The sequence below is a fragment of the Rhopilema esculentum genome, chromosome 16, assembly GCF_057945365.1.
Source record: "Rhopilema esculentum isolate cy_ngs chromosome 16, ASM5794536v1, whole genome shotgun sequence".
NCBI classification, from domain to species: domain Eukaryota; kingdom Metazoa; phylum Cnidaria; class Scyphozoa; order Rhizostomeae; family Rhizostomatidae; genus Rhopilema; species Rhopilema esculentum.
The window spans coordinates 12,368,505-12,396,254 of NC_142830.1; the positions used below are offsets into that span (position 1 = coordinate 12,368,505).

Sequence of the window (27,750 nt, forward strand, 5' to 3'; positions counted from 1 at the left end):
ATGATGTAAATTCTGAGAATTTTTTCTTGAATATTTGTAAAGTAGGGGAGTACTTTATCTCGTTTGGAACAGAGTTTCGTATTTGGCTACATCTGTATGATACGGTATTAAATCCATATATTTTGTAATGTGGCTCCGCTGTTTTGAATTGGGAGTTTCTTAAGTAATATGGGCATTCTTTTGTGGAAAATATTTCATCCATAAAAGGTGGATTCAAACCGTTAAATGTTTTGAAATTTCTATCGCAAGATATTGTAAAATTTTCTTATGAGAATTTATTGTTTTGTTCTTTGTCAAAAGTTGTTCAAAAGTTGATTCATAATCATCATGAGCCATTCTCGTTGCTCTTTCATGAATACGGTTTATCCGGCTATTACTTTTCCTACTGCAAAACATCCAAATAAGAGCACAATAATTAAAATATGATAGCATGAACGTTTTCATTAAAAGAATTCGCTTAGATTCGTTCATATACGAAGCAATCCTGGCTAGAGCGTTCACTTTTTTCCCAGCTTCTTTACAAAAAACTTCTTACTTTCTATTATAGTTGAACCATTTATTTGAATGTTAGATTCCTCTAAATCGGATCTAGACAGCGCCTCCGCGAAGGGGGGGGGGGCGTGGTCGTCGCTATTTCCCCCACGTTTCTCAAAACGATAGACTTCTTCAAAATCTTTTGTTGTGATAGTTAAATTTTCTCTTGCCCTTACAACTTAACTTGTTCTTAAATTAATAGGGTGTAGGCAGTGCGATTGCTAGCTTTTTCGCTCTAGGGAGGTGTTTGAATATTTACGGAAAAGCGCCCACACATGGCTAAAAGTCCTCGTTTTTTAGTTAAAACGTTGTTTAAAATTGCCATTTTACAGCAGCTCAGCCCCAGATTTTTCTTAATTTGTTTTTAACCTTCGATCAATTTTGATGCTCGTGTTCTTATAAAGTTGTTCTCATAAAAAAAGAGTGTAGCTTCTTCGTTGCATGAAGGTGCGGTCTCTCCAATTCATCTTTTTTCTGCGGAAGGTTGAGAGTATGAAAGTTGATACTATGGTTTCTAATTAATTCTATTCTTTCTTTCACTTTCAATACCTTGACAAATTTAAAAAATCACGCAAGTATAAACCCAATCATTAATGCTAAATTTGATGGCTTTCTTTAGAAGGTTCAACCAGGGGATCGGTAGAGTACCCTATGGTTCGGCCAATCACAGGCATAACGTTTACTTCCAAATATGGGTGGCTTGCTGATCCCTGACACAAATCTACAATTTTAATTCTGAATTTGAGAGTTATCATACCAAATATTCTAGAAGCTGCAGAAAACAGCAGTCGTTCCTGTTTCTTCATCAAATTCTTGATACTTTTATCGCCTTCTTCAGAGACGGAATAACAGTGTTTTCCGGTTGCCCCTCTCAAAATGAATAAAAATTTTCTTAATTTTGCTATTAAATGGCAAGACTCTCTCCAGATAGGTGGACACAAAATGAATAAAAATATCACTATTTAAGTACTGAAAAACATTTTCCAACATTTGGGGCACCATGTAACAAATAATTGAAATTAAATGAGACTTGCCTGAAAGGGAAGTTGTATGAACCATCAGCCTATGAACCATAATTTTTCGCTAAATTTGTTATTAACTCTTCGTATTGAGAATTGTTATCATTAAACAGTCTTAAAGCTTTCTCTTGCATACCTTCGACTTTTTGCCATGACTTTGCAGATAAAAAATGCCACACTGAGAGGCAGTAATTAAAGATGAAAGAAACAAATCTGAAATATAGGGATAATTAAGGTTTGTTGTCGAGTTTGGTACCTTAAAAGCTTAACAGTTTTTTCAGATTAAATGTTCTTCTCATTGAGGCTAACGTCAATACAACTTGTATCTGAACGGTCTTTCCTGATCAAGATGGTCTGAAATTATTCTAGACTGGCAATCTTCTCATTTTATTCCAACCATTTGAATGTAACATTGGCTTTCCCTCAAGGGTGTAGTGCTAGGGGGGCTCAGGCCCTTGTTAATGCCAAAAATAGCCAATTTCTACTTTTGCTATTGTTTTTTGCAGCGTTTTGCGCAAGACCCCCCTTGTTATATTGATAGCACTACACCCCCTGCTTCCCCTTCCCTCTAAGCTTTAAGAATGGAAGAATGGGCCTTAAGAATAGCTGCTCTAAGGCGATAGTAAGTCTGGCATGCTTTAAGAGGAAGAAATCAGAAAGTGTTCATCTGCAGAACTATTTACCGATTCTGTAAACATTTACTTGGAAATCAGTCTAAATTTCAAACTTTCAAGAAAAGGATCAGACTAAGTACAGATCCTTGTGGAATCTTGCAAAATGCAGATTAATGACTCTTGCAGGGTGTCACACCCCCACAGCCCCTGGAAATCTTGAAAGTGTCCCAGTTTCAAACAATATAATGTCTAATAAAAAAAGGCTGTTCACCCTTTCAAAACAGAAGTTTTTTTTGAGAATTTCTCAATTCAAAATTTCCAGTTCTTTAGAAACTGGGGTCTTTTTAAATATCAAAATATTCATTATTTTTGGCATCATTTATAGCCTGGATGTGGAACAAGAATATTGTTAGGGTTTCCAAAGATTCAATTTACATTTTATGCCAAATGCCATTTCAAATCTTCAACCTTTTCAATTTTCAGAAATTTTATTTGACCCCTACTGAGTGCTGTATTTTGTGGTTGTTATAAAACACAGCAGCAATTCTTGGAAGGAATCCCCTGCATTTTATTTTAGGCAATTAAAGCTCACCCTCCCCCCCCCCCAAAGGGGCTATTTTATCAAAAAGTCTCTGAAATTTTGCTACTTTTTCCCAATATGTAAAAGTTATTTCTTTTAAAACCCCTCTTCCTTAAAAAAGTAAAATTTATCACCAACGGTATTCCTTGGCAAGGCTAGCAAATTATTTTAACACTGGTGCAAAATCACTGTTAAATCTTTTTTTGAGATTTCTAGATGACAAAAAAGCTACTAGCATGTATGTAAAATACCTGTTATGCAACTCAAAAAACATTAATTAACCAAAAGTTGATTTTGTTGTTGATTTTAGCAATTGTTTGTTGTGAAACTAGTTGTCCCTACATTGTCTTTCAAAAGTAAATCTATGTCTTCATCGGGAATTTCTTCATCACTGTAATCATTTTCATTAACATAGTCAAGATACTTTTTTGACAATATTCCAAGGGAATAATTCGAAATTTCTTCTTCTGCGCATCCTTTATCCAAGAGTTCCTGTATAATTACCAGCACTGGGTCTCCATTCTCCATCTTTTCAATACTTTTACCTTCCCTCCTCATTTTAATAACAAACTGCAGCTTTTCTTTAAAAGAATCTACAAGATCTTCTGCATCTGGTATTTCTTCATCATTCTCATCACCAAACTTTTCATGATATCTCAAAATTTCTGGTAAGAATTTTGTAATGTTCCTAAAAGTTAGGCCTTTTGGCTTCCAAGGAATCTTATCTGCAAAAGCAAACAAACTTTTCCTTATAACACGTGTAAGGTTACCAATGTGCGCTTCACCTATAGAAGTATCTTCACACAACTTTTTAAGTTTATACGGAGTCCCTCTTGCATCTGCTGCAATCTTTAACAAAGCTACAGCTGCAGGCAATATGCCTGTCCCATTGTTTATGATTTTTACCACTGATTCTATCCTCATTGCACATTCAATAAGTTCTTGTTGACTTGCTCTTGGTACATAGCTTGAAATATTTTCTAGGTGGGTAACATAGCCTATGAAAGGTAATGGCTCCAGATCTAGCCTTTTTATAAACATTCTAAGGCACTTATAAATACCATGTACTGGAATCTGTACAGTGTAAGACAATTTGGAAAATGTCATGTTCAGGCACTGCTGTTTCCTAGTAACATAATATATGCATGCTGCAATTCTTGCTCCAAGTTTCATTCTCTTTAGCTGTTGGTCTCTGAAACTTCTGTCTGCAAGTGTTGTTATCTGATCAATTACCTCAGCTGGAAGCTTCAAAACATTGCACACACAACAAACCTTTGCAAGGAATTTTCTGTATTTAAAGCCATTTTGAATATTGTCTTCTGATGAAACTCTGTTGTTAATATTTGAGGAATCTGCAGCGCACACAAGACTTGTTTCCATTTTAGTCTGCAAAGACCCGCATGCTTGGCATACTTGTACCAATATTTCATCAGACATTTGCAAAATAGAAGAACATGATTTACAGCAGTTAAGACTGCTAATATCAATATTGTCAACATTTTCTTGCCCATAATCTGCAACTTCAACTGGGTATGGATTTTCCATTGTTATGAAAATAGCATCAGTCCTTCAGTATAGATTGCCTCTATGAATCAATTAGCTGCTGCTTAAGCAGCACCCAAGTAAAACCACATCAAAAACCGCCAATAATTGACACCAAGGTTTCTGAAAAGAAGATAAATTGTTGGAGATTAAACTCAAAACAAATAACTTTGGTCAAAAACAGCCAAAATTTCATATTTTGGGCTTCGAGCATAATTTTTCCAACTTTGACATTCAATACTATAGCAGCTAAATAATGTAAATTTGACTCCTTTGACAGGACACAAATGAAACAATCTCTTCAAGTTTTCTTCAAATCATTTAGCAGATGTGTTGGCAAAAATCTCAGGAATTTCCTTGTGTTTCAATACTCTGAATTAAGTTGCCTAGACAAATGAAAGTGAAAATCAAATTCATGCATTTTGAAAGATTCACATAAGATATTTCATTTCAGAAAGTTGAAAGAGTGGTTCTAAATCAAAAGTGACTCTGTATCAATCAATCAGTCAATCAATCAATCAATTAATCAATCAATCAATCAATCAATCAATCAATTAATCAATCAATAAACAGTCAAACAATCAAATATCAGTTGCATATTTGCAAAAACTCATTTTGTATTTGACAAAATTTGTTCCTAGTCTATTTTTGCCAGAGAAGGTAATCTTGAGCACTGTATCCTTAACTGCTGGAGGACCAATCTCCCATATTACTTTGGTAAAAGGTACCCAACAATCAGTAGCTGTGTCAAAGGGGGGAAGAGGGGACACATCTTCTCTAGTTCTCAGCAGGATAGTTTTGGTATTGTCTAAATTCGATGAGAAAAGGTTAGGGAGAGGTAATATTTTGGCAATGTTTTTTGTGATGTAGTCCTATGATTTTGAAATTGCCTTATTAGATAATCAAAAGCTGGTCATGGGCTTTTCATATTGGCAATAAATTAATACTAATTGTTGTATAAGTGTGCTGCAGTACTGCTTTGGCTTGGCTCAGCCCCTTTCTCATTTCACTTCATATATTATATATTATATTACCCCAATAAAATTGTAGTAGTAGTAGTATATGATTATTTCGACTGGATAACACTGTACCATTTAAAAATTGGTATAAATAATGGTCCAGCTTTGAAAAAACAAATAAATAAATTATTTATTAATAACTTTTACTTGCTTGCAACTGGCCCTAACTAAGTTACACGAACGAACCATAGTAACCTTGTGCATCAAGAAATTTAAGCTATTCTTTGAAAATTGGATTCTGTACCTTTGTGCAGCAATTCCTAAAAATCACAAGAAGAAAATTGTGTTTCCTTCTCGAACAATTGAACACTGATCTAGAACAATTTTTATATATCAGTGTCGTTAAAGCATCAATGTGTTGTTGTCGTTCTTCCTACACGCACAACACATGCGCATTGATGCAGCCTCGTATGTGTATTCTCGGGGATTCGTGCTCTCTTTTTCTCAAAACTCCGTCAAGATGTCAGCCAAAAGAGGTGAGGGCTAAAATCAAAGTTTATCTTCGCGATCTTGGAGAAGATAGTTTTCGTAAAAGATTCTAAACTTCTTCTTATTATCTCAGCCTTAGAAAATAATATTTTTTTGCCATTTGTTGAATTGCTTGCATTGCAAATCGCTCTTGATGTTCCTGGCCTATCTACCCAGAGGATTTTTGGACTTCTTCAATTTCTAAAGTCTTGTGTTATATGAATTTTAGCTGGAGGTGGAGCAGGAAGCAAATTCAAGATTTCAACGGCCTGTCCTGTCGGAGCTGTCGTCAATTGTGCTGACAACACTGGAGCCAAGAATCTTTTTGTGATTGCAGTCAAGGCATGCAGAGGTCGTTTGAACAGACTGCCCGCTGCCGCGAGTGGAGATATGGTTATCGCCAGCGTCAAAAAGGGAAAGCCTGAACTCAGGAAAAAAGGTAATTTTAATCATTTTAGAAGATAAGGTAAAAAAGAATCCACATGTTTGTAAATGAAATGAACTATTAAATGAAACTTGATATAATAGAGCCTCGTGTATTGCTATAATTGCTGGTTTTACTACTACTACAGTAAGAAACAATCTTAGTGTTTTCAGGACATCACTGCAATTAATCCTTTGCTGAAATCTCAAAGACCCACCAGCTGGTGTGCTTTATTTGTTAACATTGAATGCCAGTGTCTTCACAAAGTTAGAGGCAGAGCAAGTAATTTTTTGCAAATGCAGTAGAAGTCTGCACAGCTGCCAGACTGTAAATTTTGGGTATGTGTGGGGAACATGTTGCAGCACATGTGGGCCCAGCGCACAGCCTCATCACAAGGCCTACAAATGATATTTAAAAATAAAATCCCACAGCTTTAAATGCTATTTTGCAACATGATTTGTTCGCAAGCAAGCACAAGCAGCAGAAAATAATTCCCTGTACACAAAAATACTTTGCACTCGGGCACAGCTGAAGTACCAAGTTGCTAGTGAAACCAAAGTTGCATACTGTTCCACAATGAAATTTTAAAAAAACTAATCAAGCTCAGACTCAATATAATAAGCTCATGTCCTTTATTGTGCCTGGAAAAACTGAATTATTGAAAATAATCTTTGTCTGGGTTAACTAGAATGAGTTAATGAAAAGTAATAAAAAACTTTTGTCATTTTACTCAAAAATATATGCTTGAGAAATATATGCTTTTGTTCCAATAAGTTAAGATTAATTTTTTTTTCAATATATTTTTCTAAAGATATTTAAAATGCACAATAATTGTCAAACATTAATTGGTCGCAGTCTGGCCAATTTGAAAAAGTATATTTTATGTTTCCTTTTTTCTCTGTTCGTATTCAAGCTTAGTCGTTCCACCATGGCAACTTTGCTAGTGGTTGGCTTACCAGTGCCTTCTCTCTCGTTCCCTGTTGCCAAAACTAATTTCACACATTTGAATAATAACTTGTTGCCTAATCACTTATTGGTTTTGCTGCTTATTTGAAGTGTGAACATTGTTATTTATTTACTTATTATATTCTTTATATGTTGAATAGAATAGATACCATTATCTTGAGAAACGTGTAGCAAAGTCGCTTTACATCTAGTGTAACAAAGTCAGTGGGATGCTAGTGTGCATATCAAATGTGTGTTGTGAAAATGAGTGCATGCTTTTTGACTCCAGGATGGAGGGTTGTCTCACTTCCTAAAAACTTTTTCTTGCTCGTCTCCCCAAGGCTAGGCACAATAAACAAGGGCCTAAGTGAGTAAACTTACCTTGAGAATTATTTAAATGTTACTGGCAGTCCTGGTAATATGAAATTTGGTAGCGTGCTGGTAATCGCATGCCTTTAAAATTTTGGGCATGAGATGGCGTGTGATGACATGCGATGATGTGAGATCCATAAAATGGAGGCCTAACGATTTTTTTGAAGACTTCATGTCATTTTTGTTTGAGAAGGTGTGTTGGAAAAAGCGTATGAGGTTTTCATAAAAGCCAAAAAGTTTTTATGGAATTTTAGAAGAATTTTCTTGAAAAAAATAATTTAACAAAAAAGATACAAGTTTTACAGGCCCTGTTCCCATTACTCGGTTTCCGTATGAGAAGGGACTCGAGTGAATCTGTTTTAGATTTTGAAATTAATTTATATGCTCAAAAACGGTGTCATTTGATACCAAACCAAAGTTATTCAAAAAGGCTGTTCAAAGTGGAGTCATCTGAAAACGGAATCATTTGAATACACCTCGTTTTATTGGAACAGCGAAGACAGAGGAATTCGAAAAATGGAGTCATCCAATCTCAGTTTCAAAAAGAGCTAGAGCAAAATTTTTCTGCAGGGCGAAAATGCATGTAAAATAATAGGTATTTGTAATGAAATCATTGATTTTGGTTTGTGGAATGGACTCGTTCTCAAAGGACTGCAAAAGCTAATGTGTATGAATCATGAGTATATACCAAACCTGTTGATTTATCTTAACAGTGAAATAAAGCTCTACATTTCTTTACCTTTTTAGTTATGCCTGCAGTTATAATTCGCCAGAGAAAACCTTACAGGAGAAAGAATGGTGTTTTCATTTACTTTGAAGGTATTTTTCCAACATATATATTTGATCTAGAACGGCATATATTTCATTGTGTTTGTTACCAAGTCACTTGTTACCTGTATTTCAGATATTGATAAAGAAATAAGAGAATTGAAGTTAATGTTCTCATGAATTCCGGGCAATACCTAATAATACACTAGGGTATCAAAAGTATTGCACCACCTCGAAGGAGGAGAAATGGCGCATGAATGATCGAAAGCTATTGTTATGCAAATTAATTCCGTTTTTAGAGGGCCAATGGCAATTGGTCGAAACCAAAACAACCACCAATCAAAATTTCAATCTATTTAGAGCATTTGTTTTAAAAATAACAGTAGAAAACGTCTTTTAACAGTTTCAAATTTCAATAATTTGACGGGTAGCCGCAAACTTTTGAAACCGCAAAAAGCCTCCTTGAAATGGATCCACATTTTTGGTCAACGTATTCTTGTGGAATTTCGCAATAGGCCTGGAAAATTCTTACAATTAATGATTCTCTGGCTTTTGGACGACCATTGGGATCACAGTTTGTAACATTTTTCATTTGAAGTCAAATTTTTTTAGCGATGTTAAAGATTGGACTTGATTCTGGCTATGCCAAAACTTTAATTTCTTTTGCATGGAAATAAATATTTGTAAAAATGGTTTCCGTTTACTCAGGTAACTTTTTCTTTTGTATTTGTGCAAAACACTCATTATATTTTCTGTGGACGGATTTTGAGCTGCAAAACCTTGCGCAGTGTTGAGTTTCATGCCTTTTACTGCCCCTTGGTGCTGTACGTAGTGAAATAAAACCGACAAATTCTTTCCCCTTTAACATCAAATTTATTTTGGTCGCCAACTTCTCGGTTTCTTTACTACTGTAACACTCTCGAGAAATCTTTTTTTATTTACCGCAGCTGTTGTGTAGCTGCATTTAACTTGGTCAACATTTTTTTAAAATTAAAGACCACTTCCCCGTAAATGTTTTATAGCGACTCGCCTCTCGTTTGACAATTTTGTTTCCTCAGGCATGGGCTACATTTTTACAGATAAAAATGTTTTTGCGTAATTTATACATTTTTAAATAAGTTTTCTATGGCGTCAGCAAGATTTGCAAACATTTCCAGCCAAAGTTTGCTCTAAAATGCGCTTATTTCACCCAATTAATGCATTCAAATGTTTTGCATTGTCAAAAAGTCGACAAAATGTGCCGCCATTTTGAGCAGGGTGGTGCAATACTTTTGATACCCTAGTGTATATGATTAAATGACTTGTATACTATTGACACTATTGTACTCCTAAGACCAATTGTGACATTGCAATGCTAGGGGTTCGGAAGTAATGGAAGCTGCAGATTCGAAGATAGAAATGTGAAACTCTTCAGTTGTTTGCTAGCACTGGATATAGCTTTTCCTCAATAGTCCACCTCCCTCAAGTAAACTTCACACTAAAATATGAAAATATGTTGTAATATAAACAACACAGTTACTTCTGGTTTTTAATATTACCACTAACTAGTAAAGGAATACCTTATGTTCATATTGATATGATCAAGTCATTTGTTTATCCCTGGCCATATAGCAATTAACTAATAACTTTTGTTTAAATTTCCTGTGGTGTACTTAAATACTAAAATGCTTAAAGATAGTGTTAAACAGAGTACAATGCCTGCAAAGACTACTTGGAACACCCAGCAATTTGCTTTGCATTTAATATCATTCATTCCTTTTTTGAAAATTACTACTTCTGCCCCGTTCCCCCGAGAGCAATGTTGATGATTTAGAGAAATGTCATAAGAAATGCAAAAGAAAGAGCTTCCTAAATTCCTAACCTGATTCATAGTTAACCAACATTGTTCCAATGACAACCTGTCAAACTGATGTCAGTGTTCTAAGACTTTTGACAAGCATTGTAGCCTTGTGGTCTAAACATGTATTTGATACTAAGAAGATTCACTCTTTTTTCAAACAAAGCCAACTAGTCTGTCAGTTTAATATCTAAATTTATTGAGTAACCCTTCAAGGTAATTTCTTTTTTATGGTAAAGGACTACCAATATTAGATATAGCCCTCTTAAAATACCACATAAAATCTCTCAACAGTTAAATATATGCTAGTGGTATTTGTTCAAGAAAACATAGCATTTTGTAAAGGAAAACTTTTGTCAATTTAATCCAAATTATATGGAATGCCAAAGACAGTTTCTTGCAGGCAAATTTTCTGGTTACTATCATCAAAGTTTTGTGATCAATTAAATATTTTGCTATTTGTTTTTAGTTTTTCAGGTTAAGATAAATTTTGTTCTGTAGAATCAATATATTTATTGCTGATTATGATGAATTAAACTATTTCTGAAGATAGAATGTGAATATGCTGTTAAAAGGCTGGGAATGTGCCAAAACACAGAATAGAGGCAAAACAAAGCATGTCTCCAGTGACATCAGGAAGTGTTTGCTGATGTTGCTCGGGGAGCATGAAAATCCAATAGGCCTAATGAAGCAGTAACGATAACAACCCATCTGACTAGCGATGGAATGGAGCAAAAGCAAATGTAGTATTAGGGGTCATCCATAAAGTATGTACGCACTCAGGGGGAGGGGGAAGTCGACAAAAAATCATACGCTTGTGTACAAGGGGGAGGGAGTGTAATAGGCATTTGTTACGTATGCTTAAGAAATTCCTAAACATGAAATTTGGACCTTTCAAGCTTGCTCATTCATTGTGCATCATTTCGCCTCTGAAAACAGCGATGGCCGTCAGTGTGAAATTAAAAAACATCTTTCTGCACTCAGTGGCAGTTAATATTTCCAAGAAATCGAATTAAAAATGGTGAAAAGTCATTTGACTTTACTGATTGAATATCAGTCACATTCAAACTGTGTACATACTTTATTGATGACCCATTAGGCGAAAGCAAAGTTCATGGCGAGGAATGTTTAGACCTAATGACCCCTTAGGCAAAAGCAAAGTTCATGGCAAGGAATGTTTACCAAAAAAGTCTTGTTTGGCAACAATATCAAGAAAATAACAAAGCTAGATTAAATATATATATAGACAAACTTAATTCATAAAGTCCAGTTCACTTAAAACTCAATTTGTTGAAATTGTTATCAACTACACATCTACAGCCGTTTGTGTGGATTGAGCCATGTGACTCTAGGCTTCCAATTACATTACAGATTCTTTGCTTGGTTCATAGCTTAGGCCAAACTTTGAATGGCAATAGCGATAAAATTAGATGTGATATAGCAATTCTGAAAAAAGTTGAATCTAGATTGGTTAAAATGTATCATTTAAATGAAAGTTATTTTGACCTTAGAAACACTGTAAAATACACAATAATTGTCAAACATTGATTGGTTAACAAACCTTTTTTCTCTGCTCATATTCAGTTTGATTATGCCTTTTTAAGTTTTGATATTCAAGGTTTCTTCAAATTTAGTTGTTCCACCATGGCAACTTTGCTAGTGGTTGGCTTACCAGTGCCTTCTCTCTCGTTCCCTGTTGCCAAAACTAATTTCACACATTTGAATAATAACTTATTGCCTAATCACTTATTGGTTTTGCTGCTTATTTGAAGTGTGAACATTGTTATATATTTGCTTATTATATTCTTTATATGACAAATATGAAACTTAAGTCTATAGAATCGATAAAGTTTTTGAATGGTACCTCCCTTAAACCTAAACTTAGCAATCATTCAAAACAGCTAAATGCAATGGGAAATCTGTCAAGAGATATTGGATATTATGTTGAAGCAGTTTCTGTCAAGATTAACTGAAGACATATTTGTTCCTTGTTTGTATTTATTGCACACTAGTCAGGGTACAATTTTCATTCAGAACATTTCAAGTTTTACTCATTGACAAAATAATTTGTAACACAATATAGGAGTAATGAAATGCCTAATATCACCTGTTCTTTTAAGCAAAGGACTTTTTTAAGTGTTATTGACCAAGTTTAAACTTTTTTTGTAGATAATGCTGGAGTTGTAGTCAATGTGAAAGGGGAAATGAAAGGTATTTTGGCATTTTTTGTCATTTTTCAAGCAATTTGAAATTATCTATCCATTGTTAATTCTTGCTGTTTGAGATTTCTTCAAGCTTAGTCGTTTCACCGTGGCAACTTTGCTAGTGGTTGGCTTACCAGTGCCTTCTCTCTCGTTCCCTGTTGCCAAAACTAATTTCACGCATTCTATTATCAGTAGCCCAATCACTTGGTGTTTTTGCTGCTTATTTGAAGTGTGAACATTGTTAATTTTTATTTTGTGAAGTATTCCTTGAAGTTTACGGTATGATATTTGCACTGACTAGGTTTCTTAGATTAAAAGAATAAAATGGTTACTTTCATTTTAGGGTCTGCAATTACTGGGCCTGTATCAAAAGAATGTGCTGAACTGTGGCCAAGGATTGCCTCTAATGCTGGCAGTATCCAGTAAAATTATTCAATAGATGTTGTATATTGAACAAAAATGTGTCTTTCTTCCATTGTATTTCTCAATGTAACTAACAAGTAGAAGCATTGTAGTTTTTTTAACTGATTTTGGCAAAAATGCAAAGCCTTCAAATTGATATTAGTCAAGTAATTAACACTGTACTTTTTGAACTGTTTCAAATTTTCTTAAAATGGCTGAAGGATGATTCCAGTTAGTTGAATATATTTTTACTAAAGGTAAACTTGATTGAAATGAAAACCAACATTTTGAGGTGAACATAAACAACATTTCTTCATTCAGAAAACATTTGGATGAATTTGCCTTAAAAGATAAAGTTTAGATGAAGAGGCAGTATACAACAAGAAATAGGTTGAAGAGTTGCTAAAAATTGCAACTGACTTCAATTTACAAAGTATAGAAAACCCTGTTACTAAAGACAAAGGAAGGTTAGGTTGGTTGTTCAAGCAAAAAGCATTTTCAAAACTGATAACAGTTACTCTGTAGATACTTTTTCATAAATTATCGAGTGCCATGTTTGGGTGTTCAGTTCAGGGCCTCACTTGTAGGCAAAGTGGATATGCTACCTTCTTATGGTGGTAATTTTGAAAATTTGCCTAGAAAGTGGGATACTTTGTAAAAAGGCATAACCTCGTAAATTTTGAAACAGACTCTTTCAAAGGTTTTCTGAATTTCGCCTTTACTACATTTAATTCCTAAGGTGACTGGATTTCAGAATTCTTTCCTTTGTCAGGTAAGATTTTGACAGGTCATGCCAAAATTGAAAAACATGCAAACAAACTTTGATTAACATAATGTTTTAACAGTAACTCACCTTCTGCTTATTCGTATTTGTTCTTAACTTTTGTCAAATTTTAAAGCTTGTGAAAAAAGTGTTCCAGAAATGAGTTTTTCAAAAGAAAAGAACAGTTGATCAAAATTTGAAAAAAAGTAAATACAAAACTACACTGTTTGCACCTAATTCAAATAACTTCACGATATCATGCATCAAATATTTTCTTTATTTTCAAAATATTTTCTGATCAATACTCCTTTCAACTGAGGAGACATTTTTTGAGGGGCCATTTAAAAGAAACTAGTATGCACAGCCAATCTTGTTTATGAAATGGGTCAAATACCAGATGAGAATTATGAGGTTTGTATCTTTTGCAAAGCATTCATAATTTCTATCTGGGCATAAAAGTCTTGCTGATAGAGAACTGCAGCTGCTAAAAAGCTTTTTTTTGTAGAAAATGTATAATGATTTTGCTGTCCCTGAATAATTTGTTCTGCCGTTAAAAATATTTTAAGAGGGCTCTAACCTCCACAAAACCAATGCCTATCATCAGTAGTTTAAAACAAAGCAATGCTCTCAAAACATTGAACTTTAACAAAAAGCAGTAGTCACAAAATAAAGGTCAATATGGTGGAAAATTACTTCAAGATCTTCATGATTAAGGCATTGAATAATGATGATGATAATGTTGATGACAATTATTTTTCTTCCTAATATGGTTAAATCGACTGTTCTTTGCTTAAAAAGTTAAAGACACAAAATCCAAATTTAAGGAAGAGCTCCTTTTTTTAGGATGATGTTCCCATACAGCGCACTCTCCCCTGTGGCTACAACTGCAAAAGCAGTTTTTGCCCTTTCATAAAAGGCAAATCTTTCAACAAGTTCAACATTTATAGTTTTTCCTTCAGATTCATTCACAATTTTCTTATACTCATCCCATATGGGCGTTTTTAGGCCAGCAGCTTTGTCATTTGGGACAGGATCCATAAGTGCCACTGGTTCTTTTACATATGTGTCGAGTGGAAGCAACTGCAGAACCCCTTTCAACAAACTTGGAATATCATGTCCATCTGCACGCACCTGAAAGTTAAGCATCATATATGTGAAGTATTTTACTTATTATTTATTTCATCTTTAGGAAAATCAATTAAAAAATTCCCTGCAACATGTTTCTACAATGACCAGGTATAAAAATCAAGTCTGTTTATGTTGGAGTCACTAGTTTGTAAGGATGGAACATGGGTAAGAAAGGTGGGTGCAGTTTTAGGTTTACAGTGTGGTTTTACCTTCCCGTCCTGGTTTTGAATACTATCACACTTGACTCAAATTCGTTTTTTTGTGGTAAGCTTTCAGCGAGGAACTGAGCTAGCAGTACGTAGCCTTTGCTTGCAATCAGGAAGACGTGTTCCTTTCTCAGGAAAGGTCAGGTAAAACACGTGATTTGAAAACAGGAAGGAAGAATGAATTTTTAAACTTCTTGCAATAAAAAGAAATCATGAAAGAATTAAGTCTGAAAGGAAAGATTTGCATAATATAACTTAGACATTATATCTTACGTCGTATCGCGGTGTAAGTTGAATTATAATATAGTTCTGCCTACTAACCAGTTCTGGCCCAGCCTTCGATACTGATGCACTAGGGAAGTTTGCATCTGCAAGCACAATTTCATCGCCATGACCCATTCTTGCAAGGACAGATAGCAGCTCTGGAGATAGTATTCTTGGGATAGTCTTTAAAATAACCATATTCGTAATTCAGTAGATCTGTATTTTAAATTTTTACGCCTGAACCTGTAAACGTGTTTACTTCTTGCACCAAATTCCAAAAACAACCATATACTGACCTCGATATGACAACGAGGTGACAAAGAACGCCGGGCAGGAATATCATCCTTGGAAATTTTGTAGAAAAAACTAGCGAGCTGACTAAGCTCAAATTCTATTTCGCATACCAACTAAATCGACCATGGAGATTTCAAATCCAAGATGGGCTAAAAAAAATTTACACCAGAAGCTACTTGTTTTTGATGACGTCATCAGAAAATGGATACAAATTTTTTAAAAATCAGCCAAAAACTTGACCTCAACTTTTATTGCATTTTGCAACTAAATAAACTGTGCAGATTTAAAATTCAAGATTGAATTGAAAATATTTTGAACAGGATTTAAATTTTTTGATGACGTCACCAACTTTGAACCGCATTAATTGTTTTATCGCAACTATTTTTGTCAACCAAATTCCATACTTGCATAGCACATATTCAGTGCTTTTGAAGGATGTATAGAATTACTATTTTTCTTACTTCTAATAGTTTTTGCATGACGTTATCATCATTTTAAGACGTCATATTCTTTCACAGGTAATTGGAAATCATGAATGAGTGAGCTTAAAAATGTTTAAATAGTAGAAAATAACAAGTCAGAAGTCAATTTTGTTGATTAGGAAGTGCTATGGAATCCATTCTTCGTAATCAATGTCTTCTTTGCTTGAAATCCCAAAGAAAATGAGTTCAACTCGTCTTTTTCTGCCTCAAGTTGATCACTGTAATTTCCCATGACCTGATTTTCACTGTTTACGAAATCTTTTGCAATTTCATCGCTATAGCACTGCAGATCTTGCTTCTGTTTGGCGGCGTATGTCTGCGGCCCTTCTAAGAATTAAAGTAAACTTTGTGAAAAGATATTTCGGGACTTTGGTGGCTGACTCCAAAATTTTCTGCAGATATTGACAGCTTCTTTAATTTAACGATCGGATATTGTTCGCGTCAAGTCGTTCAAAAACTTGTTTCTCTGTACATCTTCTCAGTACCGTTTTTTATTTATTTATCAAGCAATATATTTGTTTTTGAATTTGAATAAATAAAGGATTTTTTTCCCTGCAAACCACACTGGTATGACTAGCTCATTCTCTCAGTCGCAAATCAAACAAATACTTCAAAGTCAATATCTCTTATGACCTTCTCTTTATAATAAAGGCAATAGTAAATGATCTTCTCGGTGAGTCTTTATGTGTCTGTAAAACTTTTGTGACTTGTTCTTCTTTGCCGATTGATTTAGTATTTCGTCTAATTCCGACGAGGAAAGTCGAAAGAGGGGCAAAATTTTCGGAACGCATACTTTGTGGGCCCAGTGGTGTAGTGCTATCAGAATAACAGGGGGGGGCTCTTGCCCAAAATGTTGCAAAAAACAATAGCAAAGGTAGAAATTTGCAAATTCTCGGCATTAACAAGGGGGCCTAGCCCCTCTCTGAGCCCCCCAGCACGTTACCTCTATGTGGGCAGTAGCGGTTTTAGGGACTGCGGGGACCTTAGTGTAGGAGATAAGCAGAATGAATGCGTAAATCGTGATAAAAGTATGAAAATTTGCACAAATATACAGTTTGACATGGTTAAAAAGATGGGATCGGGACCTAGTCCGAGAAATGTTCTTAAGAGCTACTTTTAGAATGATTCATTGTTCTTAGACTCTTGAAATGATTATCTCTTTAACATCAAAAGAGGCGCACATTTTCTAAAAATGGGGCGCAAGATTTGCTTCAACTCGGTGAGGTTAATTAACTTCAAGAATTGCCTACAGTTGCCCCCCTGCCTTGATGACCTTTAAGTTATATCCTGCCCCTCAAACAATAAAGTCAGATTGAAAGAAGTAGGTAAGCAAGAATCGATTGGTTTGCCACGTACAGGGACTCGTGCTTCCCTTGGTCTCTGTCACACTGAAAACATTTTAGCTCTTACCTAAGCTACACTCACATCTCTAGCTATGCGAAAAAATTTTGATGAATTTCATCAAATCATGTGAATTTGTTCAGTTTTTGGGCATTTTGAGCTGTCCCTCGAAATGTGATCGAAAGTTTTACTCATGGCACCATCAACGGAGCTGAAGACAATCTAGAGAGCTCATGCATAGATTAAAAGGACTCAGTATGATTAGGCATTTTCCAAGAAAAACTCCGTGTATGTATAAAAAGTTTTAATTTTTTCTTACTCGTAGCCTTCTTGCTGTAACTTGACCTCCTATTCAAAATGCACAAAGTCTGATGCAGACGTGGCATATAGTCTTACTAAAGGAAAAATTGTTTGTCGGGGGTTGAGGGGGGTGAGTTACCCTTGCATATCGCAATAGCTTGTAAGTTCAATAGCTCAATAAATTGAAAAGACATCACCTTTTAGGAATATTTTTAGAGCTTCTACTGTAGTTGTATTTGTTTTCAGCTTTGTAACATAATGGTTAAAAATTGAGAAACAGCATTTTTTCAACTAGGCCTTGTAGTGATTTTGACAACCGTTTGTTCTCAAGGTATGGTGAGCTTTTCATATATTTATGTCAGTTCTTCCTCCGAACTATTTCTTCAAGCTTTGAGAACCTTCCTAAAAACAAGGGCGGGGTTTGGGCGTGGTACTTTTACTTTATGTATTCAACGGCTTTTTCACTGTCATTGACCGTATGGCTGTGTGACCTTATGACCGTATGGCCAGCATGTTTTCCGGGCTCTGAATAAAATCACCACAAAGTTTCCTTTTTTTCACTTCCAAATGAAACAGCTCATTAACTTTCGAAACATCGTTGGCCATTAGCATTTACCAAGTCAGCTTACGCGAAACCATACCAAAAACTGCTATCTGAAACAAAAAGTATAAGGAATCAACTTCCAGTGCAAAAGCAAAAGCAGAAAATGGAGGTCAACAAGAAGCCTCCCATTTTAAATGTAAGTTCTGCAGTTGTCGTAATAATTGGGCTACTTGTCGCTGAGACAATTTTCTTGCATTTGTGGATGTACAGAGCGGAAAGCGTCTTGACAAAAAGGATAAATGAGATGGAAAGACAACAGGTTATCACAATAAAGCAGTTAGAGGAACTTAAAAATCGTGAAATTTATCGCAATCAAATAGGCCTAGACAGTGCCTCTCGCTATTTGGCACATGATATCCAGAAAACAGAAAAGCATAAACGAAGGTCAAGACGTGACATCGAAGAGAAGGTTGATTCTGTGTTGCGAATATTGAAATCGTCGTACCACGGGATATTGCACCCTTGGGACAAGCAACCAGCCTATAGAAGAAAATGCCGGAATGTGACCTTAGTATGCATGAAGGGGGAAAGAGGAGCAAGAGGTAAACCAGGCCCACGCGGAGCCAAAGGGGCCAAAGGGGATGTTGGGCAACAAGGAGTTTTAGGGCCTGCAGGTGTTATGGGTCCACCTGGTGAGAAGGGTAGCCGGGGGCCAAAGGGTGAGACTGGATCGCCAGGAAAATCAATATCAAAGCCAAAAATTATATCAAAGTTTCCTAAAATCCTCTACAAAAAGAAAGGCACAAATTTGACGCTAATTTGTGAAGCTGAAGGAAACCCTACGCCAAAAATGCAATGGACCTTTGGAAAGCAACAGCTTGGCGCGAGATACACATTTCCTACCACAGGTGCTCTGGTTGTATCAAATTTAAGGGAGAATGACGATGGCAGAATTTCATGCATTGGCGAAAATATTCTCGGAAAAGAGATAGTTGAATTTGAATTGTCGGTTCTCACAAGGCCAAAACTTTATCTTAAGGCTAGAAAAGTGACAGGAAAAACAGGGGCTCCTTTAGAAGTTCGGTGCAATGCCACTGGCAATCCTGTTCCAAAGCTCAGCTGGAAAAAGGCCCACGGTGTAATGCGAGGCAAGAACATTCTGTCTACAGATAAGAAAAGCATTACGCTAGAATTCACTAACCCAGTTTTTGATGATGGTGGTTACTATACCTGTAAAGCAGCAAATGACAATGGCTTAGCAAACCAATCCGTTTTGGTAGTTTTTCTTGATGTCAAAGAAAGAGACTGTTCTTCGTGGAGGAAAAGCGGGCAGACAAAAAGCGGAATCTATACAGTTCACCCAGATAACAACATGCCCTTCTCCGTTTATTGTGATATGGAAAATGAAGGGGGCGGTTGGACTGTAATACAGAGACGTACTGATGGGTCTGTTGATTTCTATCAAAACTGGGAAGAATATAAGGAAGGTTTCGGAGACTTAAGAAATGAGTTTTGGCTTGGCAATGAAAATATTCATCGATTAACGAAGAATAAAGACATGATGATTCGATTTGATCTTGAAGATATCGAAGGAAACAAAGCGTTTGCTGAATACAGTACATTCTACATTGACGGCCAAGAAGATCAATATTCACTGCACGTAGGTGCTTATTCAGGAACCGCTGGTGATTCGTTTTCGTTTGCAGATGGGGTCAAATTTTCAACTAAAGATCAAGATAATGACACCGACAAAGGCAGCTGTGCTGTTTTGTTCCACGGAGCCTGGTGGTATCAAGCATGTCATGCTTCAAATTTGAATGGCAGATATCTAAATGGTAAACATGCTTCGTATGCTGACGGAGTAAACTGGAGATCCTTTAAAGGCTACCATGATTCACTAAAAAAGACTGTTATGAAGATAAGGCCCCGAGCCGCATAAAGAGTCAAAATTTTCGATTTAACGATATCGAAATACAAAATGTTCGATTAAACGAGATTCGAATTATAGAGGTTTTTGCAAAGGATTTGATAATTTTGTTCGAATTAGTAAAGCTTGAAGTTCGATTTAGACAGAGTTGACTGTTGTTGAAGAGATTACGTCATATTCTGGGCGTAGTCACGTGACATTATATTCGTGATTTATTAGCACGCTATGTTGACAGAATCAGAGTGTAGTTGTGACTCAGCGGTAACCAACATGTAATCCAGTAGAAAATCATTATGCTTAAATATATACGCTAAAGCTGCAAATCAGACGTTTTCCTTTTGCACTTCTGATCCACAATGCAAACTACTCAACAACTGTGTTTTCATTGGTCCTCGTGTGCCGAAAAATGGCTATTTTGCACTCTTTAGATAACAACTAGTTGCCTAACTACGTCTTTGCAAAATTAAACTTTATCATCTTTATAAAGTTCTTTATCATATCATCTTTATCATTGTTATATAGTAATTCTTTGTTTATATAATATTCTTTATTATTTTGAAAAATTCAAATTTAGTTATTCCAAGAAGTAGTTCCTGCTTTACAGAAGTTCGATTTCTTAAAAAACAGAGCGAAATTAATTCAATGTATTACAGTATAAATTGTTTTGCTTGAAAAATGAACGTAATAAAAATGTAACGATAATCTAACACATTATACAAACAGAAAAACATTAGGGTTGTATATTCTACCTAAGTTCGTAAAGTGCGAATATGAAGAAAACCAATAAAATTTCCATCATATCTCTGTCATTATTGCTTTTCTTAGATTTAGAACTCCAGCTCAAAATTGCTTTTCTTAGATTTCTTCATTTTGTAGTTGGTCATGAGTTTGAAGCTATCTTAAATTTTTTTGCAATATCTTTACTCGATTTCCAGATATTGAAGCGGAAATTTTAAAATAACCATAAAAATGTGGTCAAACCTTCTTGTGCATGAAACATCGAAAGAAACTACTTTACAAACCATCGTTCATAAATATATTTACATATACACACAGACACACATCAGCTTCTCATTCTCGGTTGTTAAGTTACTATTGGCAAATATTGCTATAGAAGAGAGAAGACAGACTCGAGGTACAAGGAACCACTTTAGAAGGAACCTACATGTAGAAGGCCAAAATATTTAAAAAACTTATACTACTGAAAACGAAATTCCTAAGGAACTTTTCGATTTGAAAAATTATAACTGCAAGCACCAAGAACTAAAAAGCTGGTTCCATTCATTTGCAGCCAATACTCGCATAGATTGTTTGCTATTCGTGTTTCAAGTGCTTCATTGAGTGCTTCATGCTGTCTCGCCCCTTTCTCTATTAAGTGTAAGGGCTTATTTAGTCAAAACAAACTAAGGAACAATTAAGGAAATTTTGGTACTACAATTTGAAGATTTGAGGTCTTCGAATAAGGGACTTTTGGAACTAGGCCTTGAGGTAGGTTCTTTATAACAGGCTTTAGCCCCCCCCCCCCCACTTTTTGCAAAAAATGCCCAATATTTAGTACTAAACTACCAGTAAAGCCTCTTTTTATAAGATTTTAGCCCCCCCACTTTTTTAAGACCCCCCACTTTTCTCAACGCTCCGCGGTGCCTGTATAAAAAAGCATGTAGATGAAACTTTAGCAAAGTATTTGCACCACTCTTAACTTCCTTAAACATCAACATCATCCATGGTATTAATCGAGGGTGCTTCCGAACTTCAGCTGCTTTGTGGGGTAAAATTTTCAGAACTTGATTTCAGCGGAACACAATTTTAAGAACTTTTCTTTTTGTGCCAAAATAATTTGATAAGAGAGAAAGGCGCTGAACTAACAACTTTACCCCTGGTATTAAAGTAAAGGCTCAAATAACATATTTAATTTATGAATAAAAGACATAATGATATCGGATATCGGATATCGGAAGAAACAAACAACAATGTTTCTTGGTAACAACACAGAATGACTACAGTAGCCCTAAGACCATTGGAGAGCGTGGACTGTTAGCAAGACGGTTGGCTAGGTCGTCAAAAAGACTTGTCTGTATAGTTTTGTTCTGTTTGAATCAGAAAAACGAGAGAGAATTATGACAGATGTTGAACTACTACCATTATCTGATGGTGAAACAGAGAGGTTAAAGCAGGTTTATCCAAATCCATTCCTAAATTATGGACAGAGGTTTATCAGAACGATGCCTGGCCATTGTGTGCTTCCAGCTGCTTACGAGAAGTTCAAAAGCCAGTTACAAAATTGGGATGTACGGGAAGACGATGTGTACGTGCTAACATTTGCAAAAAATGGCACAACTTGGACACAGGAGCTCGTCTGGTGCCTCCAGAACAACTGTGACATTGGTCAGGCAAAGAGTCGCCAGGCCTTTGAACGTGTGCCATTTTTGGACTTCCCTGTACTTGCTGATTGCATGAAACACATAGCACCTATTCCTTTGGAAGGTGCTTTGAAACGAATCGGAGGAATGGATTCGCCAAGAGTGTTGAAATCTCATCTTCCCTACTGCCTTCTTCCTGATGACATATTGGAAAAATGCAAAGTTGTCACATGTTTGCGGAACCCAAAGGACACTGTTGTTTCGTTTTACCATCATGAAAAATTGATAAAAATCCATGGCTATGAGGGTGATTTTGATACATATTTTGATTTGTTCATGGATAATCTGTTGCTTTACACCCCATATTTCGATTATGTGGCTGAAGCATGGAAAAGAAGAAACCACCCGAATGTGTGTATCTTGTTTTTCGAAGAAATGAAAGCTGACTTGGAAAGTAATGTGAAGAAGGTGGCGAAGTTTCTGGAAAAGGATATCACAGATGACCAATTAAAGCTTCTCGTTGACCATTTGAGCTTCAAGAAAATGAAGGAAAATAAATCTGTAAATCTTGAAGGTATCCAAGATGGGAAAACTCTAAACAAAGTTGGAAGCTTTATTCGAAAAGGGGAAGTGGGGGATTGGAAGAATTATTTCACCAAGGAGATGAATAAGCGAATGGATGCAGCGATTGAGAAATATCTCCAGCCAATTGGACTTGAGTTTAGATATGAATAACTGAATTTTTTTAGTCCCAGCAGAAACAAAGAGTTTTTAAGAAGGTTCCAACAGAGTTGCGTATGCACTGGAAGTTGTGTCCCAATAAATAATCTGTAGTGACATTTTGAGGTCACATTTCGATAGCTTGTTTGCGGATAAGAACTCTCTTCCATCCCTCCCTTGAGGATTTTAGAGTAGCTGTACTGTAGTAGTGATTTCTCATTCTACTTGATGCCATGCTTAGCTAGAATTGAAAACATTAGCAAGCAATCTTGTCTTTTTCGTACTCCTTGTACCATGTCCGTTTTATCTTAATTGATTTTTTACCTGTTTGTCATACATACGTTTATTCGCAAACTGCTAAGCCGACTAATACTATATTATATTCGGTTGAATGAAATGAATTAGAAAATAGACTAACTAGATTTAGAGAGAAAAGGTAAACAGATCCTATGAAAAAGTTCCTCTATTATTGGGAAATGATGATACAAGGCTGCTTTATAAGTGTTTATATTTTCCTATTTCGCCCTATGACAAGGCCTGCATATATTAACGGGAAATCAGCCAATGTTAACGAAATAACTTGACAGTATGTTTTGATTAACCGATCCTAGGAAGGTCAAGAGGGCAATGCATCCTGATAGTTGTAGTAAGGGAAAAATATGGCGTGTTGCTCACATTGTGTTGTTACCTAGGAATAAGCAACATTGCAAGACGATCTTGCCCCCAGAATAATATAGAAATATGGGAAGACAAACCCATAGTTTTCTCTAAAATCTTTTGCAATTTAAAAATGTTCAAAACACATAAAGTTTTTCCAATTATTTATATCAAATTAACTAAGCCCTAGTTAAAATACCTCTTGGAATTAAAATGTGTGTTGAATATAGATACGAATTATAAATTGAAGAGGAAATGATTCATAAACTCCAAATAAATGAACATATGATAATAATCATAAAGCATCATATTTTGGTTTGTTGGATGCATTTGACATTAAAGGAATGCTGACACTCTAATTGTCAATATGTTGAAATGTTTCTTTTCTATGACTTAAAGCATTTATAGAAATTCCAAATATCACCTTTACGATCTTGTTATAAAATCAGTTGGAAAAACTATTCTCAAAGAGGCTCATTCTACTTTTGACTTTTCTTGATAAAACTTAGAGTACAATTCAGTAGACTTTTTCAAGTTTCAATGGAATCTTAACACCCCCAAACTTTTCATGAGTGCACAAAATCCTAAATTTGTCGGTGAAATATCTATCGTCAGATAAAATAGCACCTGAAGTTTTCTTTATCTATGTCTTAGTCGGCAAATTGTACTGTGTGACCCTCTACCCCATCCCTCCTCTATCTTTAAGGTGAAGCTACGCAACTGAAAGCAACAAACATAGGTATAAAGAAGAGAAAACAAACGCCATTATAGACTACAACACTCAGCTTGTCATTTCTTAATACTTTAAGTTTAACCGGACTTAAATCTAGCACCATAGAGCCTTAGTTCCAAGAGACTTAAAAAAGGCTGCAAAGAGCAAACTGTGGCTGTAATTTAAAACATGAAAAAACTTCCACTTGAATTTTTATCAACTCAAGATGCAGCACACCACCACCGTACTGCTTTTTTAATTTGTCTTTCATGCAACATGGGCTTAGAGACCCTTGATCTCAAATTTTTTCATAAATTGCTTTGGAAAAAGCAAAAAATTTACAACATGCTTGAGCCTTTCGTCTGACCCCTTTCAAAGCAGGACTGTCGGAAGTTCAGGGGGTTGGGGGTTATTGTCAAACTGTACTGTATTGCCTCATATACTGCATTCTAATGATGGGAAGCAATACAATGGGCCCCTTATGAATTTCGCTCCGATTGCACTGCAAAATCTAAAAAGTAAGAACATAGATCGAAAACTTTTTATGACAGTGAAAGACATTTTATCCAATAGGGGGTGTTACGAAAGACAAAAGGGGCAAGTCGATTTCTAATTTTCTACCAAACCAACATCTGAATGGCTTAATGGTGAATTAACATTAGCTTGAAGAAAGCAAAATAATTTAAAATGTCTTTGAAAAACGCAAACATTTTACAACATACTGAATGCTTTTTCGACTGATTTATATTTTCAATCTTGTTTTTTTGGCCCCTTATTCTGACATCATTTTGTATCGCCAAAAAATTGTTTAATGTAATATAAAAAACGCCCTCCCCCCCCAGTTTAGTTGAAATTTAAAATGTTTTTGCAATGACATTCGAATATTGGAGGTTTGTTGGTGACGACGGGGCTTTCCATTCAGTTCCTTTGCTGCTAAAAATTTTGAAAGAGCCTGGGCACTACCTAGGCGAATGTTGAGCGCGCTTTTTGTAGTGAGAAGAAGACGGGTTAGGCCTATATTTATTGGCTTTACTTAAAATGACATGCCAGAGAAATGCCATTGTGCGTTTTTCAAGGTGAAATGGATTTAAAAGTTTATTGGAATGACAACCAGAAATTGATTTCAAAGACAAAGAAATTCAAAAATTATAAGGCCTAACGACATGGAAGGAGATCGTATCTTGCGATGCGTTTTAAACGAATCACCCAGTCATTTACTGGTCAAAGATGTCGAGGTACAAAACACTTCTATTACTTTTGTAAGCTGTTCGCGTTACCATCAAGGTTGCAAAGGCTGAAATAATATTTTGCTTGCCATGCAAAAAAAGCTAACATGAGATTAAAACTGTTGTTGATTAAAATTGAGATTAAATCAATACGATGAAATTTATTTGATTAAAAACATGATCCTTTTTGATTTAGGGTTAAAAGTCTGTCAATCTAAATTCCAGTTTAAAGCAAGTAATTTTTTATATTGTTCATATTCTTTGGCCTTGTTTACACATTTGGTCATTTTTGTGATTGAAGTTTTTACACACATGGATTCCACCCTGGAATATAGATCCTTCAGAACAAGCTATCTTGAAACTTCCTTGCCTAATAACTCAATTTTTTCTTTATTTGTTTTCGTTCTATTCTAAAAAAAATAAATTTCGCAACTACTTATTCTTTAATTGTTTTTTAAGTTGTTTGTTATTTCAAACAATTCAGTCATCTTGTAATAACAATTGTATTGAATTATCACATGCACTTTTTAGCTTATTTATTAAGTTCTCAAGCCACTTCAGCTTATGTATGTGTTTTGTTTCTGCTTTGGAAAATTTCCAATTGTTATAATTAATGATAGGTTATGGCTTAAAATTTTTTGCTGATCCCAGACTGCAATAATTTTTCCCTCAAATTCCGCCTGCACAGTTTTTGGAAATTTAGATTAGCCTGCACACAGCCTCACCACAAGGCTTGTGTAACGATAAGGGTTCTTGTCATGACGGTGAAGTATCAGGTCGTTGGCTGAGCGATGGGCTAGGCCAACGGGCCTAGCCCCAAGTAGATAGCACACAAGAGATATTCGTTATCTGATGTTATCTCTATTGTCAAAACAGTAGGTCTAAATTATTCTAAGTAGGATTACATTATATTAAAGCACAACAAAGGAACACTGTGAAACATCACACAACACGATGACAGTGACGCACATTTCCCGGAAAGGGAGTTACTAACACAACAGCGTGACAAACAAACATGTGACATCAACACGCAACATAATCAAAGATCTAGCTAAACATGATAATAATAATTACTGAAGAATACAAGTCCTAAAACGTTACACTTGCACTTGCTATTTTACAATAAAATCACTCACAGCAGAAAATAGTCCGCCACACATAAAAAATTAGTTGCACTCTGGTGCTGATCTTTCTCAATTTTTTATGATAATGTGTAATTTAAATATTTGTGAGTTATTTGGGTAATTGCTCAAAAAATAAAGAATTATTGCTTTGTTATCACAATGTATTATTATTATGTATTATTTTAGAATTATCTGAAGCCTGCTGAAAGAAATGCCAAAGGAAATGGATCTGAAATGACAAAGTACCAGACTTTTTCATTAAAACTTTTGCGATGTAGCATACAAGCCTTTGAGAAAGCTAAAGGTGACATGTTTCACCTACTTGAAGCTTGCAAAGTTGGTATGTGAATATTGATTAAACAATATTTAATATTATGATCTCTAAAAGTTTGTTAAGAACAAGTGTTTTGTGAATCATAATTAAGGAAAGTATGACCCAATTATCATGTTTTAGAGCAAGACTTCTATTCTCAGCTAGGTACACTGAAAAATTTCAAACCTATTTTGAATATTCAGGTTAACAAAGTTTGCAAATGAGAAAAGTAGAGTCTACGAAAAACTGGAACTTCAGTGCTCATGGTTTCACAATCTTTAGGTAGACATTTCTCAGCAGAACCAATCTACTGCTCTCTGGGAACTCTGAGTGAAAAATATCATTTGAATGTTTTGACTTCATATGGAATGGCACTGATGCCTTGGTCAGATCATCAAATTTAATTTTTGATGTCTTACCTTTTCGACTCTTCTTGATTTATTGACATGGAAAATGAGTCAAAATTTATGATTTTCATATATATATGATATGAAATATGTTATTTGATATTCAGTTAAATATGTAATCAACATATTCAATGCTGCAAATTTTCATTAGCCCCCTTGCTAAAGCCCCATTGATCCCATCCCCAGAAAAAGCTCACATTCTTTAATAGACTGCCATGCTCAAATACACCCCAACCCTAACATGGCAATTTTTA

General features: G+C 35.3%; 6 protein-coding genes across 9 annotated transcripts in view; 4 read left to right on the forward strand and 2 right to left on the reverse strand.

Annotated features, from left to right (window-relative positions):
- Positions 1-2,765: 2,765 nt before the first annotated feature.
- On the reverse strand, positions 2,766-5,682 carry LOC135682329 (uncharacterized). Of its 3 annotated transcripts, none has more exons than XM_065197179.2 (2): positions 5,460-5,600; positions 2,766-4,412 (listed from the first exon to the last, which is right to left on the reverse strand). In XM_065197179.2, exon 2 carries the CDS (start codon positions 4,290-4,292, stop codon positions 3,054-3,056), a length of 1,239 nt encoding a protein of 412 aa, XP_065053251.2. In that variant the 5' UTR covers positions 4,293-4,412; positions 5,460-5,600; the 3' UTR covers positions 2,766-3,053. The 3 variants fall into 3 exon arrangements, with proteins under 3 accessions (XP_065053251.2, XP_088969432.1, XP_065053250.2); XM_089113306.1 differs by having other exon boundaries at positions 5,495-5,518; XM_065197178.2 differs by having other exon boundaries at positions 2,767-4,412; positions 5,553-5,682.
- On the forward strand, positions 5,637-12,786 carry LOC135682332 (large ribosomal subunit protein uL14). Its single transcript, XM_065197181.2, has 5 exons — positions 5,637-5,784; positions 6,006-6,215; positions 8,265-8,336; positions 12,292-12,333; positions 12,670-12,786. Exons 1-5 carry the CDS (start codon positions 5,697-5,699, stop codon positions 12,750-12,752), a joined length of 495 nt encoding a protein of 164 aa, XP_065053253.2. The 5' UTR covers positions 5,637-5,696; the 3' UTR covers positions 12,753-12,786.
- Positions 6,114-15,381, reverse strand: LOC135682331 (fucose mutarotase). Its single transcript, XM_065197180.2, has 2 exons — positions 15,147-15,381; positions 6,114-14,622 (listed from the first exon to the last, which is right to left on the reverse strand). Exons 1-2 carry the CDS (start codon positions 15,285-15,287, stop codon positions 14,311-14,313), a joined length of 453 nt encoding a protein of 150 aa, XP_065053252.1. The 5' UTR covers positions 15,288-15,381; the 3' UTR covers positions 6,114-14,310.
- Positions 15,382-15,510: 129 nt separating this feature from the next.
- On the forward strand, positions 15,511-21,838 carry LOC135682328 (fibrinogen C domain-containing protein 1-like). Its single transcript, XM_065197177.2, has one exon. The coding sequence runs from the start codon at positions 18,214-18,216 to the stop codon at positions 19,987-19,989; it is 1,776 nt and encodes a 591-aa protein (XP_065053249.2). The 5' UTR covers positions 15,511-18,213; the 3' UTR covers positions 19,990-21,838.
- A 131-nt stretch (positions 21,839-21,969) lies between these two features.
- Positions 21,970-23,316, forward strand: LOC135682052 (sulfotransferase 1E1). Its single transcript, XM_065196764.2, has one exon. The coding sequence runs from the start codon at positions 22,095-22,097 to the stop codon at positions 23,070-23,072; it is 978 nt and encodes a 325-aa protein (XP_065052836.2). The 5' UTR covers positions 21,970-22,094; the 3' UTR covers positions 23,073-23,316.
- A 2,057-nt stretch (positions 23,317-25,373) lies between these two features.
- LOC135682049 (uncharacterized) overlaps positions 25,374-27,750 on the forward strand; it is a 34,085-nt gene continuing 31,708 nt past the window's right edge. For both annotated transcript variants that reach the window (XM_065196759.2, XM_065196760.2), the window contains exons 1-2: positions 25,374-25,661; positions 26,963-27,116. In XM_065196759.2, coding sequence (XP_065052831.2) covers positions 25,590-25,661; positions 26,963-27,116 — 226 coding nt within the window. In that variant the 5' untranslated portion in view covers positions 25,374-25,589. The remainder of the gene's footprint in view (positions 25,662-26,962; positions 27,117-27,750) is intronic.